The following is an 18739-nucleotide window of genomic DNA, read 5'->3' as shown; positions in this document are numbered from 1 at the left end:
CACGGTAGAGTAGCACCGGGCGCGGGCTGTGTTCATCTAAGCCAACGTTTACACGCGTGTAAATCCTAAGCTGTGACTGTACGTGTCGTTAATGCTCTATAAACAGTGAATTAAGAGAGAAAAAACAGTAGGTTAAACAATGAAAAAAGTTTAAACAGTGTGTTTAAATGTGATTTAGACACATTTAAACTTTGGTTAGGACGTTTAAACTATAGTCTTTGGTGATAGAAAATGACTTTATAAAACTATTTGATATTTCTTGACAATTAATCATTTAACTATGCGAGAGTTACATGTTTATTATCTATACCATTGTGTCTGTCTAATTGTTTGTTTTACTGTGCAACTGTGTTTAACAAAACAATACTCTTTCTATCCACAAAAGGATATATTCTCATTTTTCGAGTAGTCAAGCAATTTAAAGTTTCACCTAAGTTATAAAAAAATACTAAGAATTTATTATACAAAATAAATATCATTTTTTAATTATAAAATATATTTTCGTAGTAAATCTAGTTATAGACATAAATGTTAATACTATTCAGTATAAATTTGATCAAAGTGAAGTTAGTTTGACTGACACGAATTGTATAGTTGTATCCTTTTCTTGGATGGATGATGTATGAAATTAAAACTGTTGAGCTGTCTAGTTTATCGTCTACTCTAACTAAACGCTAAATGAAAAGTGAGCGACTATCGTTTAGCGTCTAGATAGAGTATAAAAAACAATAACACTATCTACCGGCGACACAACCGCTGCCAACAGGAGCGGAGTAGTGGCGGTGAAACTAGACTCCCTCCTCCTTGCTCCCTGCATAATTTTGCAGTGTTAGGTGTTTACTGTATGTTGTTGCGGCTACTTGGAGAAGATGAACACGCCATCTGAAGAGTCCACTAGTCCAAGATTGAAGGGGTATATAATGAATGGATGAAATGAGCTTTGTCTCTTATTCCTCTATCAACGAATGTAGTCTTGGTCCCACTATTGGCTGCACAAACACATGTTTGGATTGAAGCCTGCGAGGGTGGCGAGGCAAGCGATTCTGGCCCTAGACATCCAAAATCGAACGCCTAGAAGCTATGTCTGACCCAGGCAACTTCTTCGAGCATCAAACAAACATGCCCTCTAGAGCGTGGTCATGACTTTTGGGATGATCTCGTCAAGCAAAATATACAGTGTAAACCAAATCTTCCGTGAAAACACAAAAACTAATTCAAAAAAAGTGTATCTCTATAACTTAAAATTTTTAATTTTTGGCACATCTATAGTTCATTGAAATATGCACTCACACGAAACGTTAAGATGCAAAAAATCATTTTTAAAAATTCATACAAAAATGAAAAATAACTGTCATTTTCATAAGAGTTCTCAAAATTAAATTGCATTTCAACTTCTCCATGTGAGTACACATATGGATGCAATACATATGTGCTAAGTTTCGTTTTTTTTTTGTTACGAAAGTGCATTTTAAAATCAGTTTCATGTTCAAAAAAATGGCTTCCATCATATATTTCCGTGTCTCATCGCACGCTGGCCAGCAGGGAACAAACGAGTCGCAAAGGCGCTATTGGATGCAGACAATATGTTTGATTAGCTGAACGAGACAAGTTTTTTTTATTTAGTTTGAGGGACGAGGGATGTGACAAAAACAGTTAAATAAATTATCTCTTATATTTTTAAAAATAAATAGTTAACCGTGGCATTGGCAACACTTGCCAGTTAATCTTGTTGTAACAAATACTCCTAATTAACAATGAAACTGTTAATTGATTAAAACCGGTTCCATCTAATTGTGCATTTATCAATACACTAACATTCATTAACCATAATCTAATAAAAAAATACAGATTAGTAATTCAAATTGTTATTTCTCAATTCAAAAGTTAGCACACGGGGTCTCCCAAACGGGGCCTCGGAGCAGAAAATTACCCGCGCCACTTTCTTCGTCCAGCTAATGGGTCTACGCATCCTCGATCCCAGAAATCCAAAATGTCACCGGCGAACCACACGTGCTCTCGCTGTAGAGTTCTGTGACCGCCTGACCGGCAATTTCTATGGGCATCTATTCACACTGTGGTTAAGTCTTCATACATACAACAGAGCAATAAACAAATAAAAGGCCGATCTGTTCAAAACATCAAGGTGGACATCCGGGCCTACAACACAATCACCTAGATCAATATGCTCCTTGAAAAGATAGCCGATCCCGCAATGTGTCGAAAATGGAGGCAGCAGCACTGCTCTGTGCAAGTGTAATCTTTAGGCGGCCAAATAGCTCATCACTATCTTTAGCTTGTGAGGCTGCTTCTTCAGCTTCCCTTGCCATGCCCATCCGAGCATATGCCTATACAAACAATCACAACGTTGTTACTTGTTCTCAACTCCATTTTCTAAAATCGGAAGTCATATTAATCAAATATTTGGTTATACCTTGGTTTGAAAAAAAAAAATTTGGTTTGATCTATCAAGTAAGAGACTATGTGTGTTGCGTATTGGGCATCATCCATTTCATTTATCTGGAATCAAAATTTTATCATAGAAGTCCCCGTGCGGTATGTATCCTGCACGTGATCTATGTTGTACTGCAATCTATCAATATCAATGTTGCTGAACAGCTTTGCATTCTCGTAGGCATATTCTTCTTAGGTTTTTACATAGAACAAGCAAGCATGGAGTTCTACTTCCATATAGTACTACCAAGTAGCAACCAAATACTCCCTCCATTCCAAATTATAAGACATTTAGGCTTTTCTAGATACATTGCTTTTATCCCTAAAAGTTATCCCTCCCTCCCTTAGCAGCAATGTCTGCCAACCTAGGTCTAATGAAACATGATAAGGGGAGGGGGGAGTTTGTATCGACTTGTAGATAACAAGCAAATTAAAACATACCTCAGATCTTTCACGAGGATCTGTTAACTTTGGAATATATTTGACAGCTTCATTTTTTTGACCAGCATCAATGCATGCTTCAACAAAAGGTTTATAACCTGTACATTGAAATAGAGACTTAATACTTCACAATATTATTATCAATTTATCATACTTACAAGGCATCGATGACGTGAACGTATTATTATAATGAAACATTATATTCTTAAAATCCAAATTTGGCCAATGAAGATAGCCCAATGCTGAGAACTGAGAAGTTTGTGTTTACATCATTGCTGAAGGGTTCAGATCAGGTTTCAACTAATCAACTTTTAAGCAGAAGGAAAAGAAAATTTATAGTGGCCACACATGCTACTTTCCAAGGATAAGAAAATCTTTAGTGTAGAGTAATGATTAACACGGCTGCTCACATAGTAGAAGCATGCATTTAAATATCCATTCAATATAAACTCAACATTTCATGTAACGAATTCATATCTACAAACTCACCTCCTGGTGGCCTTTTCTCTCTTGAAAATTTTTCCAAAGCATCCCAGTTTCCAACTGTGGCTAAAGCGCATGTTTTAAGCCAGTACCACCTCTTATCAGGAACCTGTGCAGAAACAGGACCATCAGAAAGACTAAAATACAATATTAATTGAACAGGTCCACATGTTTCGAGGCCATTTGAATACCTTGAACTCGGACTTCACTCTGAGTGCAGCTCGCTCGTTTCCCATTGCAATACAGGTTTTGATTGTATCACTAACACTAGAACCCACAAATATTGCCTGCTTTGTGGAAACTTCAAGTTCATGCTGTGATCTGGAATGAAGAAACAAGGGCAGCCATAGCATAGCGAGGTTTGAAACATCATTTCACTGACATATCACCGATGCTTCAACTTTATTTTTCACAACAGCATTTAAGCTTCGTTCATGAGACGCACCAGGTTAACAAAAGGGTACCCTTAATAAAAAAAAAGGAAAGACCACAACTGCTGCCTGGCACATGCATGTTTTTCTCCCCGTTCACGAGCAGGCACAACAGCAACGAATCATTCTTATTTACTTGGGATTGGTGAATGTAGAGGCATCGGACAAGCATTTTTCATCCAAGCACTGCCTAATCCAAGCATCGTTGTTTCACATGCTGTGGGTGCTCTAAGACAACTATTTAGCAGGAACCTGCACATGGTTTCACTTTCACCCTAGAACTATCTTCAGCAAGGAATTCAGTAAATGGCAGCCACATCTCTCCTGATTTTCACAATGAAGTGCCAACCTATATGAATCTAGTACCTTACCTGATTGGCTAACTGAAAGTATAGTATACCTAAACTGCCAGTTCACCAAGAACATAATAAATAAAGAAGAGAGTCCCAATAGAACAATCAGCATTAGACAGTTGTAGGTCACTCAAAGACAATTATTTATGCATGAAGTTGCATATGACTAAGGCTTGTGAGCTGACAAGTGACAACAAAACCCACACAGTGAAGCAAAAATATAGGTCCATGCTGATTGAACTGATAAGCACCATATCAAATAAACTTTGAGACATGCAATTCCATCATATGGTTTAGTTGCATCACATCATTTAGAGCCCATTTGGATCCTTGGAATTGAATTCATTCTAATAATTACAATTTAGACATAGATTAATTAAGCTAATATAGTTGTATATGGAATATATTTGTATATTTATTGTTAGGCATACAAGGGACATACTTATATGTTGCATTTCTATTGTAGGGAAGTGAGTTGAAGAGTGTGCTATAAGTTGGAGAATAGAATTATAGCATAGTGATCTATAGAATCCATTTCCATCTCTCACCCTATGAATTTGAGATAGGCTATTTTGTGAATTTGGGAAAGTTATGGAATGTCAAATTCCAAGCCAAATAGCCTAATCCATTAAGTAGATTTCAATTCTTCCAAAATGAAGGGATCCAAACGGCCCCTTAGATTTTTCATGTGACAAATCACACATTAACCTTGCTCAGAACCAAATTACTGTAAATTTTCATCATTTGAATGTCAAGAAAGAAGCAATAGTATACTCACATGACAAATTCGGCATCATAATTATAATAAATCATCAAATACCTTAGCAATTTCGCATGCTCTTCAGAAGCTTTGGATTCGAAAACATGTTCCTTGGTCTCAGCAAAAAGTCTATGGGCCTGCTCAATGAGCCTCACTTGTGGAGCATGGAGAGGAGACCCCTTGCTTGCCATGGGGTTCTTCTCCAATTCCCTTGACTCCTTCAACAAAAGAAAGGCGGCATCCTGGAAGTGTTCTCAATAGTTTAGGCAAGTGATTTTTTATGCAAAAGTGATTTTAATCTAGTACTTCCTGCACTTGTGAAATATTAAAAATTTATCTGGTACATCTACCAGCAGATCTTGTTAAAGAATTCAACATGATGATGGAATTAACTGCTACAGTGGGCGTACCCAGTGCAGAGAGCTCCCGCTCTGTGCGGGGTCTAGGGAAGGGTGTCAGTGGCAAGCCTTACCCTCGCCTGTGCAATGCAAGGAGACCGCGGATCAAACCCGGGACCTTCCGGTCACAGGCGGTAAGACTCTACCGCTTGCACCAGGCCCGCCCTTCAATTAACTGCTACAGTATATGCATAAAAACCAGAACAGCATGCCAGCAAGTACTGAACTGCAAATAATTTCAAGGACAGCATTCATGTAATAAATAAACAGATATACAAGAACCAACAAATCGTTATGTAATATGTATGCAACCTACTTGAAGTCTCCCAGTCGATAAAAAGAAGTCCTTCAATTCTTCATGCTTAGAATGTCTGCAAGCAAACCAGAGGCTTTCAACTATGTGCAAGCAAATTTATAGAGTTGAGGTAGCAACCGCAAACCAAAAACATATATCACCTTGCATATGCCATAAACAAATCTCTAGCCACAGGCCTTGCATTTATAACACCAAAAAAATCCAAAGGAGCTTTCTGTAAAATAAGATAATTGTTACAGAACATTAACAATGATACAAAACTTAAAGAGGGAGCACTTTCAGCTATCCTTCCAAAATTTTAGTTAAATCGTAAGTAAAAGGATTAAAAGTGGCAAATTAGCAATTAATCAATGCTTGATGTTGGATCCTTGAAAAAATAACTAACAAATGTAACTTAACTGGAAATATCAATCTCTTAAAGAGGACAGAGGAGATTTACCTTCTCTACAGCTACCTTCTGCCAGATATGGAATAGCACAAGGTACACAAGATCAGTATCGCCACTTTCAATTGCCTTTGATAATGCTTTGTCTTGTTCATCGATGCTTAGCAACAAGGGAATCTGTGAAGGTGAAAAAGTTCCAGATGATTTTAAATGCATGGTGCTTTCCTGCTAGATATGAACTAACACCTTGCCTTTTCTTTCAAGCATGCTAGATTAAAGAATATCTCATATTCTATACAGTCATGACCTACTGGCATCTAGAAAGATACAATACAAACCCACTCCAACACACATGGATTGAGGTAAACACATAGGCATCCAAACAAGGCCTTAGTTATCCCAGGCTCAGAGAATCACACTCAATATAAGGCAAGTCAACCATCAACCTAATTGAGTATAGTATCTTTTACAAAAGGTTCGCATTTATCAGAACTACTAGTTTAATTACTACTCAATCCATTCCAAATTGTAAGTCGTTCTGGCTTTTCTAGGTCATAGCTTTTGCTATGTACCTAGATATACATTATGTCTAGATACATAGTAAAAGCTATGTATCTAAAAAAGCCAGAGCAACTTACAATTTGGAACAGAGGGAGTACATCCTAATCAGATCATCACTCCAACCAGTTAACCAGAAAGACACTGTGCTGTTTGGTATGGTGTACCAATACCTCAATATGTATATAATTAGGGCAATTTCACTAAAGAAACCATATCTTTATTTTTTTTAACATACCCTTTTTTTCATTTAACTTAACTGGAGAATATCATATTTATGCCCATCATATCTGCCCGAGTCACAAGCACAAGATTAAACTTGCCTGCTTAGAGGACTGTGACTCATGATCAACGAGCATTGCAGCCAACCTTCGCCGACCACTGTTATCTGCATGAGCTGCCACTGCAGCATATGATATCCCTTTACATAGCCTGAGCTGCAACAGAAAGAACATGTAATGATGTAAAAAAAGGAAACATAATTGCAGTAGATGTGCATTTACCAGGTACTAATATCAAGTATAAGCCTGAGTGTGACTTTGGTAAACACAAACCTTATCAAGCAGACCCTCAAGAAGGACTGTATCTGGAAGAGTTGTTGATGCTGTTATCTTCTCACACGCCCAATGCATTATCACAACCTCCTATAAAAGGTTTAAGGTGTAAACAGAAATAATATTGCTTTACCAAGACAATTTATGGAAAACCAGTGAACATCATCCCACACTACTTTACAATATTGAGTTAGATTAAGTGATCCGATTTATCTGAAAGTAACCTTGTTGTGCATATGACAAGTAACTTAGAACAAAAATATGTAATGCTAGAACCTAACAGTGCCAACTTGCGCTTCTAAGTTTATATATGCCAAAGGGCAAAGGTACAGTGTTTGCACACAACAAAGTAGATTTTTCCAATTAAAAAATGAAAGAGAAGAAAAAAGACGTTACCGGGTTCAGGTTAAGGTACTCAGAGATGCGAAGCGCCAAAAGGTGCTGATTAGCATTAATGAGACGTCCAATGAGCACCGTTACAGTAAGAAGCTAAAGAGAACAGCTATATTAAGATACAGCAGGTAGCAATGATAATATGAGGTTCATCAAAGAATCCAGAGGGTAACACAAACCTTGTACTGCTGAATGGTCAGTGGCATCCCAATCTCAGGATCACGAACAGCATTTAGAACTCTCAGCATTTTGCACATTTCTTGAAAGCGTTCATGTGGAAATCGACTGCCAAAGCCAACTGGGTGTTAGAGGTAACAAAGAAACTAATCAGCCAGGGCTTAAACACCCAGGCGACTGCTCTTTCATATATAGGAGATAAGTAGCACATTGATTACATTGATGGCTCATTAGAGCATTAACTAAACAGCTAACTGCCTGGGTACTTGCACAGTCACTTGTGCTGCCCAAGGCCTTAATAGCAGAAACATAATTAAGCACAGATAACTAAGTGATAACTGGGAGCAGGACTTAACTTCTACAGTTCTCCCCCTAAGACCTGCTTCCCCCATCCTTGATCTTCATGATCCCAATCTTGCTTCTCATGTCTTCAAACTTGGCCTTGCCTAAGGCCTTAGTCAGAATGTCTGCCAGTTGATCATTTGTGGCGACGGACTCAGTCTTGATGCTGCCTTCTTCAACACAATCTCTGATGAAGTGTTGTTTGATTCTGATATGCTTGCTTCTGTCATGAAAGACAGGGTTCTTTGCAAGTGCCATTGCTGATCTGTTATCCACTCGCAGCTCTACTACTTCCACTTTCTTTCCCAACAATTCAGCAAGTAACCTGGACAGCCACAGAGCTTGTGTTGCAGCAGTAGTCATGGCAACATACTCTGCTTCACAGCTAGATAAGGCAACCACTCTTTGTTTAATGGACTGCCAACTGACCAGATTGTTGCCTAGGAAGAATAGACAACCTGTAGTGCTCTTGCTTGAGTCAATATCTCCAGCCAAGTCTGAGTCACAGTAGCCAATGAATCTGGCTTCACTGGATGCCTTGGTGAAGTGCAGGCCATACTCCAGACTGCCTGCCACATACCGAAGGATACGCTTCACTGCCTGCTGATGCTCTATGGTGGGCCTCTCCAGAAATCTACTCACAAACCCGACTGCAAATGCCAAGTCAGGTCGAGTATGAACCAAATATCGCAGGCTTCCAACCAGCTGCCTGTACTGTGTTGGATCAACTTCCTTGGCTGTACTCTTCTTGCTCAATCTTAGCCTTTCCTCCATAGGAGTGGCTGCTGGGTTGCAGTCCACCATACCACCCAATTCCAGTATCCTTTTGGCATAGTGAGTCTGTCTAAGGGTGATGCCATCGGTGCTCTGCTGTACTTCAATGCCCAGATAGAAGCTTAAGAGCCCGAGGTCACTCATCTCAAATGTTGCTTTCATTTCAGCCTTGAAGCTTTCAACATCCTGCTCTTTGGCCCCTGTGATGATCAAATCATCCACATACACACCGACAAGCAACAGAGAGTTTCCAGAACCTCGCCTATAGATTGCAGCTTCATGGTTGCTTTGTCTGAAACCTTTCTTCTTCAATGTTGAATCAAGCTTTGCATTCCATGCTCTTGGTGCTTGCCGTAGGCCATACAGAGCTTTGCGCAAGCGATACACCTTGTCTTCTTGTCCAGCAACAACAAAGCCAGGCGGCTGATGCACATATACCTCCTCGTTGAGGTCTCCATTCAGAAATGCGGACTTGACGTCCATCTGATGAACAGACCAACCCTCCTGTGCCGCCAGAGCCAACAAGACTCGAACGGATTCCATGCGTGCGACAGGGGCGAAAGCATCATCATAATCCACGCCTTCTTGCTGGACAAAGCCACGAGCGACAAGTCTGGCTTTGTGTTTGATAACATTACCGTGTTCGTCCTTCTTCAATTTGAACACCCACTTCAGGGTGATTGGACGGTGACCAGCAGGAGGCTTCACAAGCTCCCAGGTCTTGTTTCTCTCTACTGATCGCAGCTCTTCTTTCATTGCTGCGCACCACGCTGGATCTCTCTTGGCTTCAGTATGCGAAGTTGGTTCGCCAGAGTGCGTTAGATGCAGCTCTGCGAACAGGCGAGTTGCAGGTGGCGGTGTGGGCTGCTGGCCAATGATATTGCTGACAGTTCTGTAGCGAAGTGGTTCATCCTCGTGATAAGCATCCAGTCGATCATCATCATCCTCCAGAGGCGTGGCATGCTCAATCTGAGGACTTGGTGGCGGTGGTGACACTTCCAATGCCGCTGGAGCAGAATTAGCTTGAGGATGAGTTGATGCGGAGCCCTCTGTTCCTTCAACTCCAATTGGGCTGTTTGGTGCGGATGTTCTTGGTGAATCCGGGAGCAGAGGCGACGACGGCGGCGCTGGTTCGCTCACCTCCTCTGACCAGGCATACTCAACTGTGAATTCACTGCTGTTCACAGCTGATGGCCCAGATTCCGGCGAGGACCAATCCCAGCCATGTTCTTCATCAAATACAACATCACGGCTGATCCTGACACGCCCGCTCACAGGCTCAAACACCCTATAAGCCTTAGCTCCTTCTGCATAACCAATAAACACTCCAGCTTCACCACGATCATCAAGTTTCCTGAGCTGAGACAAACGGCGAGTATATGCCACACAACCAAACACCTTCAGATGGCCAACAGTGGGTGTTCGGCCATGCCATGCTTCATAGGGAGTGACATCACCTAGAGCCTTGGTTGGTGACCGATTCAGAATATGCACAGCAGTCATCACTGCCTCCCCCCAAAACTTGGCTGGCATCTGGCGCTGCTTGAGTAAGGCACGTGCCATGGCCACCACGGTTTGATTTCTACGCTCCACCACGCCATTCTGCTGTGGTGAATGAGGAGCACTGTAATGCCTTTTGACTCCTTCATTGGCACAATAAGCAGCAAATTCTGCAACAGTAAACTCTCCTCCATTATCTGTGCGCAGAACTTTCAGTTTACGCCCACTTTCCACCTCTGCAGCAGCCTTCACCTTCTTGATAGCATCTGCTGCAGCATCCTTAGATGACAGCAGCACTGCCCACATGAATCGTGTGGCATCATCTACAAGCAGCAGAATATAGCGATTACCTGCCGAAGTTGCTGGTGTAACTGGCCCACAGAGATCACCATGCACCAATTCAAGGTGATCCTGAGCACGATATATTGCTGCAGCAGGAAATGATCGCCTCCTCTGTTTGGTGGTGACACAAGTGTCACACACTTGCTCAACATGATCGATCTTTGGCATCCCTCTTGCCATTTCCTCCTTGCCAAGCCTCCGCAGGGCCTCAAAATTCAGATGCCCAAAACGCTCATGCCATTTCCATGCCTCCTCATCCCTGCGCGCAGCAAGACACACTGGCTGTGCTGTCTTCATATGCAGTACATACAGCCGGTTCGCGCCACGCCTCACCTTGGCCAGTAGGCGACCGCTGCTGCGTTCCCAAATTCGCAGTACTCCATCATCAATCACCACCTTTGAGCCATTCTCATCAAGTTGACCGAGGCTCATGATCGAGTTCTTCAACGCCGGAATGAAATAAACTCCATGAAGAACACGATGCTCACCAGTCTTTGCTTCAAAAACAATTGAGCCAACACCCTTGATTTCCACCTTGGACGCGTCCCCGAACCGAACCGTGCCTCGAACGTCCGTGTTCAGGTCTGAAAACAGGTCACGCTGCCCAGTCATGTGGTGTGTTGCGCCTGAATCAAGGTACCAGCCGCCAGCCATCTCTTCATCATCTGCTCCTAGATAAGCACGTGCACGTGGCTCAAAGAACTCAACGCGCTGCGCTGTATAGTTGAGCTCCAGCGTGCTCTGTTCCATCTCAATGAAGCCGTGAGACAGAAACAGAGCTGCATCTTCCTCACACTCAGCAAACTGGGCACGCCCTTCATGTCCTCCTTGCTGCCCAGCTTGGTTACCGCCGCCACGGCCTCCTCCACGGTTTCCGCCGCCGCGTTCACCACGATTTCCTCCCCCGCCGCCGCGCTCTGTTCCATCACGGCGCGGCTGGGGACATTCACGCGCCCAATGCCCTTCCTGATGGCAGTTGAGGCACGTGTTGGGGCCAACACGGCCGGCGCCATTTCCTTCTCCACGTCCGCCGCCACGGCCAGCACCTCTGCCCCGTCCGCGTCCACTTCCGCGGCTGCGTCCTCCACCACCGCCGCGCTGGTTCTTGAAACCAGAACCGCCAGCTTCTTCTGCGCCTTTCTTCTCCTTCCTGAAACGTGCACGCCACTGCTCCTCAGTGTACAGCAGCTTGCCGTTGATGGACACCGGCTCTGTCACAGCTTGCGCTTCACGGTCATCCACCGCCTTTAGCCTTCCTGTCACTTCTTCAAGCGTGAGCGCCTCGAAGTCGAGGAACTGCTCAATGGCGACGACGATCTGCGCGTACTTGGTCGGCACCGTGCGCAGAAACTTTTCCACGACACGCGCCTCATCGATGTCCCTGTCTCCATGAAGCACCAGCTGCTGGTGCAGAGTTGACAGCCGCAGGGCAAAATCCTCCACCGGCTCGCCAGGCTTGACGTCAATGTTCTCCCACTCCCGACGCAGTCGCTGCAACGTCGCTCGGCGGACCCTGTCCACACCGATACGAGTCGCAGCGATGGCATCCCATGCCTCTTTTGCCGTCGCCTTGTCGAGGAGCGGGAGCCCCAACTCCTTGGGCACAGCAGCGACGATCACCTCCAGAGCTCGCCTGTCGTCGCGAAACTGCACTGGGCCTCCTTCGACAGCTTCCCAGAGGTCGCGCGCCTGCATCCTGAGCTTCATCGTCTGGCTCCACTCATAATAATTGGTCTTGTCCAGCATTGGCCATGATGTGCCGCTGCCAGAATCGCGGTAGACCACCCTGCCTTGCGGCGACTCATAGCGACCGCCGCCACGACGCCTTCGGTCACGCAGTGGTGACTGTGAACGGCGCCTGTCCCGCGGCGGAGTCCGCGGCCGCCGGTTCCTCCGGTCCTCCTCTTCTTCTTCCTCCTCCTCCTCCTCATCTCCCTTCTCTGCTGCTATCTCCGCCCGCAGCTCCTGCGCTGTCCTGGCTGCCGCCTCCGCGGCTGCTGCAGCCTGCTGTGCCGCCTTGACAGCCAGCGCCGCCGCTTCCTCTGCTGCCTTCAAGCGCGCAGCCCTGCCAGAGGGGTCGCCCAGCTCGCCCTCAGTGGCTCCCTTGGACTTCCTAGCCCGGCGCTCAGAGGAGGTTGACGACATGGAGAAGATGAGAAGGTGAGAAGGTGTCTAACCTAAGCTCTGATACCAATTGTTAGAGGTAACAAAGAAACTAATCAGCCAGGGCTTAAACACCCAGGCGACTGCTCTTTCATATATAGGAGATAAGTAGCACATTGATTACATTGATGGCTCATTAGAGCATTAACTAAACAGCTAACTGCCTGGGTACTTGCACAGTCACTTGTGCTGCCCAAGGCCTTAATAGCAGAAACATAATTAAGCACAGATAACTAAGTGATAACTGGGAGCAGGACTTAACTTCTACACTGGGTATCAATGCCAGGTTCAAATATCAGCAATAAACTATTCTGTACAGAGGAATAGCACTACTCAAAAAGAACAACTACAAGTAATTAATTGTCAAAGATACTCGTTAGTATAGCTCCAAACTTGGTGGAATAAAAGAATTGAGTTGAGCTATAACAGTTAAATATTGCAACATGAGGTACCAAACTAGCAGTAATGTGTAAGACTATGGTCCAAGTTAAAAGGCATGGGCATGCAGCACTACAGCAGTTGCTGTTAACCAGAAAACATATGCTCCACTGATCAACAAAGTTAGGGTCAGAAAAGAGCAATATTATTTATGATCTGCTTGAGCTAATTTTTTAAATTAGAGCCTTCCATAATCTTGACAAAAAAAAAGCAAGCTGCCACATAGGCAATAAGAAAAAACTTGGTAAATGGAGAAGCTTATATTGTAGCAGGAAAAACAACCAGCGTCTCCTAAACAGAATGTTTTCCCCTGGGTATTTTGAAGCAAAAGCTCAACTACTCGGCTATCTTCTCATATTATTGTTCTGTTCTTCAACACCTAAACTAATTTTGCATTTCTATTCAAGATCAGATTTGGCTGAAAACCATATAATAGAACTAAAAGAAATCTATCAAGCATTTTTTCTCGAATATGCAGGAGGACTACATATCATTGCATTAAGAGAAGAAGGGTTAGGCCAAAATAGCCATACACAGCGCACACGCACACACACGCCTACACCACTTGCCCATGATCACCGGGCTACACTTTTACATTTGCGCCAAAGACAGATATATTACGACCAGCTGGACCAACTCCCAACTACTGGACAGGGGGGCTAGTGGCGACCACGGCACCAAGTCCTTTCACACCTGCAAGCATCCAGAGTTCAGATTCCTCCCGCGTCAGTAGGAAGGTTCTGAAACCGTTGCAGCAGGGAAATCTATCAAGCATCACCCCTTTGTCTGCACTTATCCAGAGGCTTGCCTAAATTCCCAGTGTTTGAAATCAGGAATCCATCTGGCAACCTTGTTAGGAACTAATTGCGTAATTTTGATGATATAAGTTTAGTAGCCTGGATCCATAAAACTGATTCACATGTTTACTCCAGTTGAGAGGATTAACTGTTTAGTATAGTTGCACAGTCGACTAATCATTAGGCTTAAGGAGGCAGCTTCTTCAAGATGTTTGTGGACCTAACCTTGGCCTTTGCAGAACTAAATTATACTAACAAGTATTGGAGAACAAGCTCACATATAACTTTCTCTTGCATTGTTACCCTGTGAGTCTTTGACCCAGCCTGGCAATCCCATCTACTTGTACATACTCCTGTTCCAGAAAACATGTCACTCTAGGATTTAAAATTTGTCCCACAGAACATGTCATTGTAGCTTGTGGACAGCTAGTGGGGCCATCTGCATTAATTCCATCCCTCATGCATGTGTGGGTAATCATATGATTTGCTTCCTTTCCTATTGAGTAGATCATGAATGTGTGTAGTTAACTAGGGAAGGTTACATCCTTTCCCATTAATTAGTGTGGCAAACAAAAAAAACACTGGACCACAGGGGGGGAAGAAGAAATCCCCCCTGGGCTTTGTTACAAGGTGCCATGCTTCAAACATGGGTGCGATGGGAGTTTCAATGACTCCCGGAGCTCAACGCTCTAACCAGTTCACCTCGAGAATCTTGGCTAGTGTAGCAAACAATACTGAATCACTATAACAATTAGGGGCACCTAGGTAAATGACCTTGGCCAGTAATCTTTCTTAGAATTGCCAGAGTGACATGTTTTTTGGGACGGAGGGAGTACTTGACAGGGTACAGATACTTAGAGCAAAATTGTCTGCTGCATGAATATTACTCTATGTCTCTACATGTTACCATAAAATAGATACTTGAAAGAAACAGTACTCCCATACTTTATCTAAAACCACTTAAGTCAAAATTTAGAATGTGTACCACAGTACCAGTCAAGGATACAAAGTATTCTCCAACAACAACTTATAAAATTAGTAATGTGGAAAAGAGCAATCAAACATGATGACTGACAAATAAGCAAACTAATAGTACTAATGAAGTACTCAAATATAGCATCCTAAAGGCAGAAAAGAGAACCTGCAGAAAGCTAGGCCATATGTAGCAGCTCTCAGCAATGTGCGCTGGCGTGAAACATCAAACTCATGGCCAGCAGCGTCAATGCAAGCCTCAATTGCCTCAGGCAATGAAGATGATATTAGTTGATAGTTGTCATAAGCCTGCAAGTGTGAAATATTGTTAATGTCTCGTTCACAAGATAAGATGAGATTAATGTCCCAAATGACTACAAGTATTTCTATGGTACCCGTCTTACTTGAGATATTGACAAACTTTGATATAATTTGCATGTGTGGAAGGCCATAAGGTGAAGCATAAGCAAACAGGTCAAGCTAATACGCTATACTATAGATACATATGCTACCAGGCTGAAAATATGATATGTAGAATCATTAATGTTGTACACGGTTAACAACACCTGCATAGAAAACCAGCATTTGATATTGCTGTGGTCTACCATAGAAAACCAATTTCAATTATGAATAAAAAGAGAAGTGAACAATGAGTAGATAAACGAGTCAGGGAAGGAGTCATTTCCCAATTTGTTTAGCCTTTTGTGTGGGAACAGCCATTAAGGCCAAACCAGTTGGCAATTCATATTTTGAGACGATATAAAGTGGTTTCTTCTAGTTTTATTCTGTTTGTTTTAGCAATTTTGTGTGTGTGAACATACAAAAGATCAAAGGAGAATATTCTCTTGATAATAACAGAAATTAACAACTGAGGCATTTCTTAACTTCTTTTCAGCGTATCTGGAACAACTTAGAATCGTATCACAACCTAGCTCATACAACATGCATTTAGTGGATAAATGCATGTGTGTAGATGTAGCATGCAGAAGGTCCTAATCACTAAGCTAGCAACAAGTGTGTAGATGTATACTAGTACTCCTATAAGACAAAGTACAACGATGAAATGATGTTTACCTCCATTCATAATTTATTCACATGGGAAAAGGAGCTAAAAAAGTTCCTTGGATTATAGAAAGTACCTTTGCACTTTGCCTGTCATAGTGATCACGAGCATCATACAGTAATGCCGCTGAAGACATGCTTCCAATGCCAAAAATTAATGTAGTAGAGTCCGGGACTCGGTGTAGAAATTCCATACTTGAGTTAGAGAGGATTCTTACACCATCGCACTCAGGAATCAGTTTTATGGGTTCATCGTAATTGTATTGGACAGGATCTCCATTTGGACCAACCATCAACAGCACCTCAGGCCAGTAGACGAGTACACTGTCTAGTCCACACCAAGCTATTTGCTCTGGTGGCAATGCAGACTACAAGATAGCCAAAAGAAAAGAAAAGGCAGTTAACTAATGAACAAAGGTACAAGACAGTGCTAAAAAAACAACATAAAGGGCAGAAGCATATCTAATCTAGAGTACAATTCAGTAACTCTTTCTCTATTGCTTAAAATGCAGAGATAAAGTCCCAAATGAAGACTAGGGCAATAGAGCAAAACCAAAAAACAAAAGAGAAAATTTCCAAGTACAGTTATATTTCTCTTTTGTTAAGGAGCTGTTAGGTGCTAGGTATGAAGGTGGCACCGAGCATCTACATGCTCTATTCTAGAGCAGAGGTTGGGATTTGGGAACTGAAAATTCAAGTGGTAGCAATATCAGAGGTTGGGATTTGGGAACTGAAAATTCAAGTGGTAGCAATATCCACAGCCAAATAAACACACTGTTCATCATAGACAGAGCTATATGCTTACTAAAGTCTAACAGTGACCAATCAATAAGAGACATAACTAAAATTGTTGCTTCTCAGGCACGAGACTGCACAACATAACTTAGCCAAAAAAACACATTCAATGCCATTTTTATGTAGGAACAATCATCAGTCAGAACCTCCCTCAGCTACAATGCAAACTAATCTAAATGGCTTGATAATTATGTATTTTCAGAGTTAGATATAACAATTCATGCTTGGAGGCTCAACAAAAGCACTAAGTAAGCTCAGACATCGATAGCACAGTGCAGTAGAGCTAAATAACTTACATCGCACTCATACTCGAATATGATCCTAGAGAAATCAGTGGGGATCACGAGTAGGCGCCCATCATGTGCAAACGCTGCAAGAAGCTTGCCATTGGGTGACACTGCCATCTTCTGCACGGGTCCAATCTCCAGCTCCACCCCAAGCACCTGTACGCCATCCTCGTCAACTGCGATGACCCGGTCGCCAACCGCAAGCAACACTTCTGGGCTCCCCGACATGACAAACTGTGGCTCCACCACGGCCATACACAGAACATGCTCCTCGTCACCGATGCCTGGGTCGGCGAGGTCACGGGGGTGAGGGTCGTCGGCCTCGATGTCAGTGGCCACCACGACGCGGTTGTCTTCCGTGAGGATGGCTACACCGCCGCCCCAGAATAGAGCGTCGGCGACGCCGCCGGAGGCCGGCGGGAGCAAGGGAACGGGACTGGAGCTAGGGCTGGGTTGCAGATCGGGGAGGCGGAAGCGGAGGAACGAGCCGTCGGAGAGGAGCGCGAGGAGGCTGAGGGAGCTGGAGAAGGCGAGCGAGTGGAGGCGCGGGAGAAGGGGTGGCCAGGGCGCGGAGGCAATTGGGTGGGCGGAGGAGGAGAAGAGGAGGAGGCGGCGGCGGGAGGGCTCGGAGTGGAGCTGCACGATCTTAGAGTCGTCGCGGACGGCGGCGATCGGGCCTCCAAAGGGCGCGGCGGCGACAATGTGGGTGGACAGGTCGAGGCGACCGATCACAGCACCGCCGACGCCGGAGGAGGACGAGGTCGCACCGGCCGCGGCTGGGGTGGACCACAGGAGCGGGGAGTAGAGCGTGAGTCGGCGGTAGAAGCGGTCGGAGAGAAGGTCCCACTCCGCCGCAATGGAGACGGAGGAGGACATCGCCGGGCAGACGTGGGGTCGGTCGCCGGCGGCGAGGCGAAGCGGGAGCGCGGCCGGGTCGCCGGACTGGGTGAAAGAGGTGGACTCGGGGTCAAGGTACGACGGGTTGGGCGCTGACGTGTAGGAACCGGGCGTGGCCGGGGATCGCTTCGCGGCCCAGTAGTGCTGGCAGGTGGGCCTAGTCCAGCCCATTCTGATTGATGAACTCATCATGTCGGTGGAAGTGGACTCGTCGACGACAAGGCCGGAGGCCCGGAGTCCAGGAATTTTGCAGGTGTTTGGTGTGCCCCTTTATTTACCTACAAAAATCTGCAAAGCCTGTGCAACACAAGTAGCCATTACAATCAGTTCGTGTGACAGAAAAGCAGCTATGATCTAATGCTACTTGAGGACCATTTAGGCTTTGTTCGGTTGACAGGGTCTGAATCCGTGAGGGGATCCAATCCAGAGAGGGATTGAGTGGATCACTCAATCCTCTTGGGGATTACATCCCATCCTCCCTCTAATCCCCTCCTGATTTGTTGTGTTCGGTTAGAACATGCAAGGAAGGCGTCCCTCCGCCGCTCCCTCCGATGCTGCTTCGCGCCTTCGCGTGCCCTCGTAGGGAATCCTCCCACGCCACTCAAGGCCGGGCTTAGTTCCCGGACAGGGGTGATAGGTTTTCCTTGGGATGGACTGGGCTAGAAACCTC

The 18739-nt window shown here is 44.2% G+C and overlaps 1 protein-coding gene across 1 annotated transcript; it reads right to left on the bottom strand.

Annotated features, from left to right (window-relative positions):
- Positions 1 to 1847: 1847 nt before the first annotated feature.
- LOC136450262 (protein VACUOLELESS1-like) lies at positions 1848 to 18165 on the bottom strand. The gene is made up of 15 exons (XM_066450645.1): positions 17182 to 18165; positions 16168 to 16458; positions 15198 to 15337; positions 7703 to 7808; positions 7527 to 7619; positions 7131 to 7220; positions 6900 to 7013; positions 6073 to 6195; positions 5774 to 5847; positions 5634 to 5688; positions 4980 to 5161; positions 3567 to 3696; positions 3382 to 3484; positions 2893 to 2990; positions 1848 to 2345 (listed from the first exon to the last, which is right to left on the bottom strand). The coding sequence occupies exons 1-15, from the start codon at positions 18046 to 18048 to the stop codon at positions 2178 to 2180; spliced, it is 2634 nt and encodes an 877-aa protein (XP_066306742.1). The 5' UTR covers positions 18049 to 18165; the 3' UTR covers positions 1848 to 2177.
- Between the last annotated feature and the right edge of the window lie 574 nt (positions 18166 to 18739).

This window comes from Miscanthus floridulus, chromosome 5 (genome assembly GCF_019320115.1).
Source record: "Miscanthus floridulus cultivar M001 chromosome 5, ASM1932011v1, whole genome shotgun sequence".
In the NCBI taxonomy this organism is placed as follows: domain Eukaryota; kingdom Viridiplantae; phylum Streptophyta; class Magnoliopsida; order Poales; family Poaceae; genus Miscanthus; species Miscanthus floridulus.
The sequence above is the reverse complement of the archived record's forward strand: the minus strand, read 5'-3'. Positions and strand labels throughout refer to the sequence as shown.